The following is a 2,313-nucleotide window of genomic DNA, read 5'->3' as shown; positions in this document are numbered from 1 at the left end:
AAAAGAAAAGGAGAAGAGAGAAAAGAAAAGGAGAAGAAAGAAAAAAGAAAAAAGAAAAGAGAAAAATGGGACCTGAAAAAATTAAAACTATACATACTTCTGTCATCGAAACACAAGCACACTCTCATTTTGCGAGCATTTTTTCCAGTCTTTGTTTTTCTGCAAATCTCTTGCTACAGGTCACCAAAGTGCTTGGCAAGGGTTAGGCTGGCTCCTGCCCCTCAGGCCTGCATCCCTGTGCCCACCTTGCATGCCACCCTTCAAGGAGCCTGTGCAGGCTCAGCTCACTCAGGGAAAGCCCAGACATGGCTCTGTCTGCACAAGTGTTTCTGGGAAGCATTTTTAACTGGTTTCTCTCCTTGGCAATGACTTCCTAGAAAATCTTTCCTAAATGTAACTTTGCATGGGATCCCTCCCTGACTGGGAGGGACACAGGGTGACAAGGATACACACTGATGGCAGCACAAAATGCCATCTCAGCAAGCATATCTGAAATGTTTTGGAGACAGGGCTGTGTCTGCCATCATCCTCCCAGTGAGCCACACTCCACCCCGAGCACGGGCAGTCAATGCATTGCAGACCTGCCTGGGGCACTGACCTGCTCAGCCACTTCTCTGCTCATGGCAAGTGCCAGCTGCAGCTGAAGCTCCTCTTCTCCACTAGTCTGGGGCCGGGCTTGCTCCAGCTCGGAGGACACTCGTGGGGAGGTGGCTGTTGAGGAAGAACAAGTCATCACATGCAAAAGACAAGGCTGATACAGCTCCTGCATAGCGGTTTCCTGGGCAGACCACATCCCATTCCCATCTCAAACCCATAAGGTCCAGCAGTAGCCCAACAATGCAGGCAGAGGAAAGGAAAGGCTTACAAATATTTGAATGTTAAAATAAGTGACAGCCAAATGTAGCTTCCCAAATACAGAAGCCCCCTAGTACCAACCAAGAGAAAATGCCTTTGGGTGTGCAAGCCCCAGCCATCAGACCTCATAAGGATCAGAACCTCAGTCTTCACTGCAGATCTGCAGTGCTCCAAAAATGGAACTAACTCAAGCTGGACCAAAGAGCATCCTTCAAACAAGTGCAGGGCATCTGGAGACCAAAGACTCCACTCCAGGCACACCAACGCTCAAGAGTTGACTTTTGAGACCAGGCACGCTGGCTCACGCCTATAATCCCTGCACTTCGGGAGGCCAAGGCGGGCAGATCACAAGGTCAAGAGATTGAAACCATCCTGGCCAACATGGTGAAATGCTGTCTCTACTAAAACTGCAAAAATTAGCTGGGTGTGGTGGCGTGTGCCTGTAATCCCAGCTAGCAGGAGAATCGCTTAGAGACCCGGGAGGCAGAGGTTGTAGTGAGCCGAGATCTCACCACTGCACTCCAGCCTGGTGACAGAGTGAGACTCTGTCTCAAAAAAAAAAAAAAAAAGAGTTGACCTTTGCCTCTCACAGTGTTACTACGAGATCATAGAAAATGAAGCCTGCCCATTTCTGCAGTGACCCCAGACATTTTCGTTTTGTAAGCAGCTTTGTACACTGATTAGAAAGAAATAGAGATAAAAATGCAGACACACATGCAGACACTTTTGCTGTGCACTTAGCTAGTTTAAATACTTCTAAGCAGCTCCTGGAAAGACAGTTTTTACTGAATGAATGAGATGTGAAGTCGTAGCCGATGTAACAAACCCCACTGGAGTCTTGACATTCACACCATAAACCATGGTGCTGGGTGCTGGGACTCACACAGTCATTAGGATGTCTCATGGATCAGGAAATCTAAATGCCTCCAGAAATTATTGTAGAGTTTTGGAAGTATGTGCCAACCTCTGCCCCGTTTCAGGAAGGATCCATAGCTTCTCTAAAACTCTCAGAGCAAGATCTGCCCACTGAGAGATTTGGAGCTACTGCTTTAGATGGTTCTTCGCCCTGTCCTCCTCCTGGGTCTCTGTGCATGCAGTTCCCCCAGCGCACCCACCTCCTCTTTCGTATTCAGAGCTCAGCTTCCCCGACTTGGTCCTTCCCATCCATCCTGATGCTGTATCAGACTCTGCACCTCTGCACCTCTTCCGTGTAGCACTCACCCCTGGCTGACAAACACCTCTTGGGTGGAGGCTTACATGCAAGAATAGACAGGTGCATGCACAGGTCGATAGATGGACAGATGGACAACTACAGAATTCAATTTCATGGTTAACGGATCATTTTAAAATGTTCTAATTTGCCGGGCATGGCGGCTTATCCCTGTAATCCTAGCACTTTGGGAGGCTGAGGCGGATCACCTGAGGCCAGGAGTTCTAGACAAGCCTGGCCAAAATGGT

General features: G+C 48.6%; 1 protein-coding gene across 1 annotated transcript in view; it reads right to left on the bottom strand.

The window, feature by feature from the left end:
* Positions 1 to 2,313, bottom strand: part of EPN2 (epsin 2) — a 70,758-nt gene that overhangs the window by 26,099 nt on the left and 42,346 nt on the right. The window contains exon 5 of the mRNA XM_011998238.1: positions 599 to 711. Within this exon, the coding sequence (XP_011853628.1) occupies positions 599 to 711 (113 nt within the window). The remainder of the gene's footprint in view (positions 1 to 598; positions 712 to 2,313) is intronic.

This window comes from Mandrillus leucophaeus, unplaced genomic scaffold, assembly GCF_000951045.1.
Source record: "Mandrillus leucophaeus isolate KB7577 unplaced genomic scaffold, Mleu.le_1.0 Scaffold564, whole genome shotgun sequence".
In the NCBI taxonomy this organism is placed as follows: Eukaryota; Metazoa; Chordata; class Mammalia; order Primates; family Cercopithecidae; genus Mandrillus; species Mandrillus leucophaeus.
Note: the sequence above shows the minus strand (reverse complement) of the source record. Positions and strands in the feature narration are given on the sequence as shown.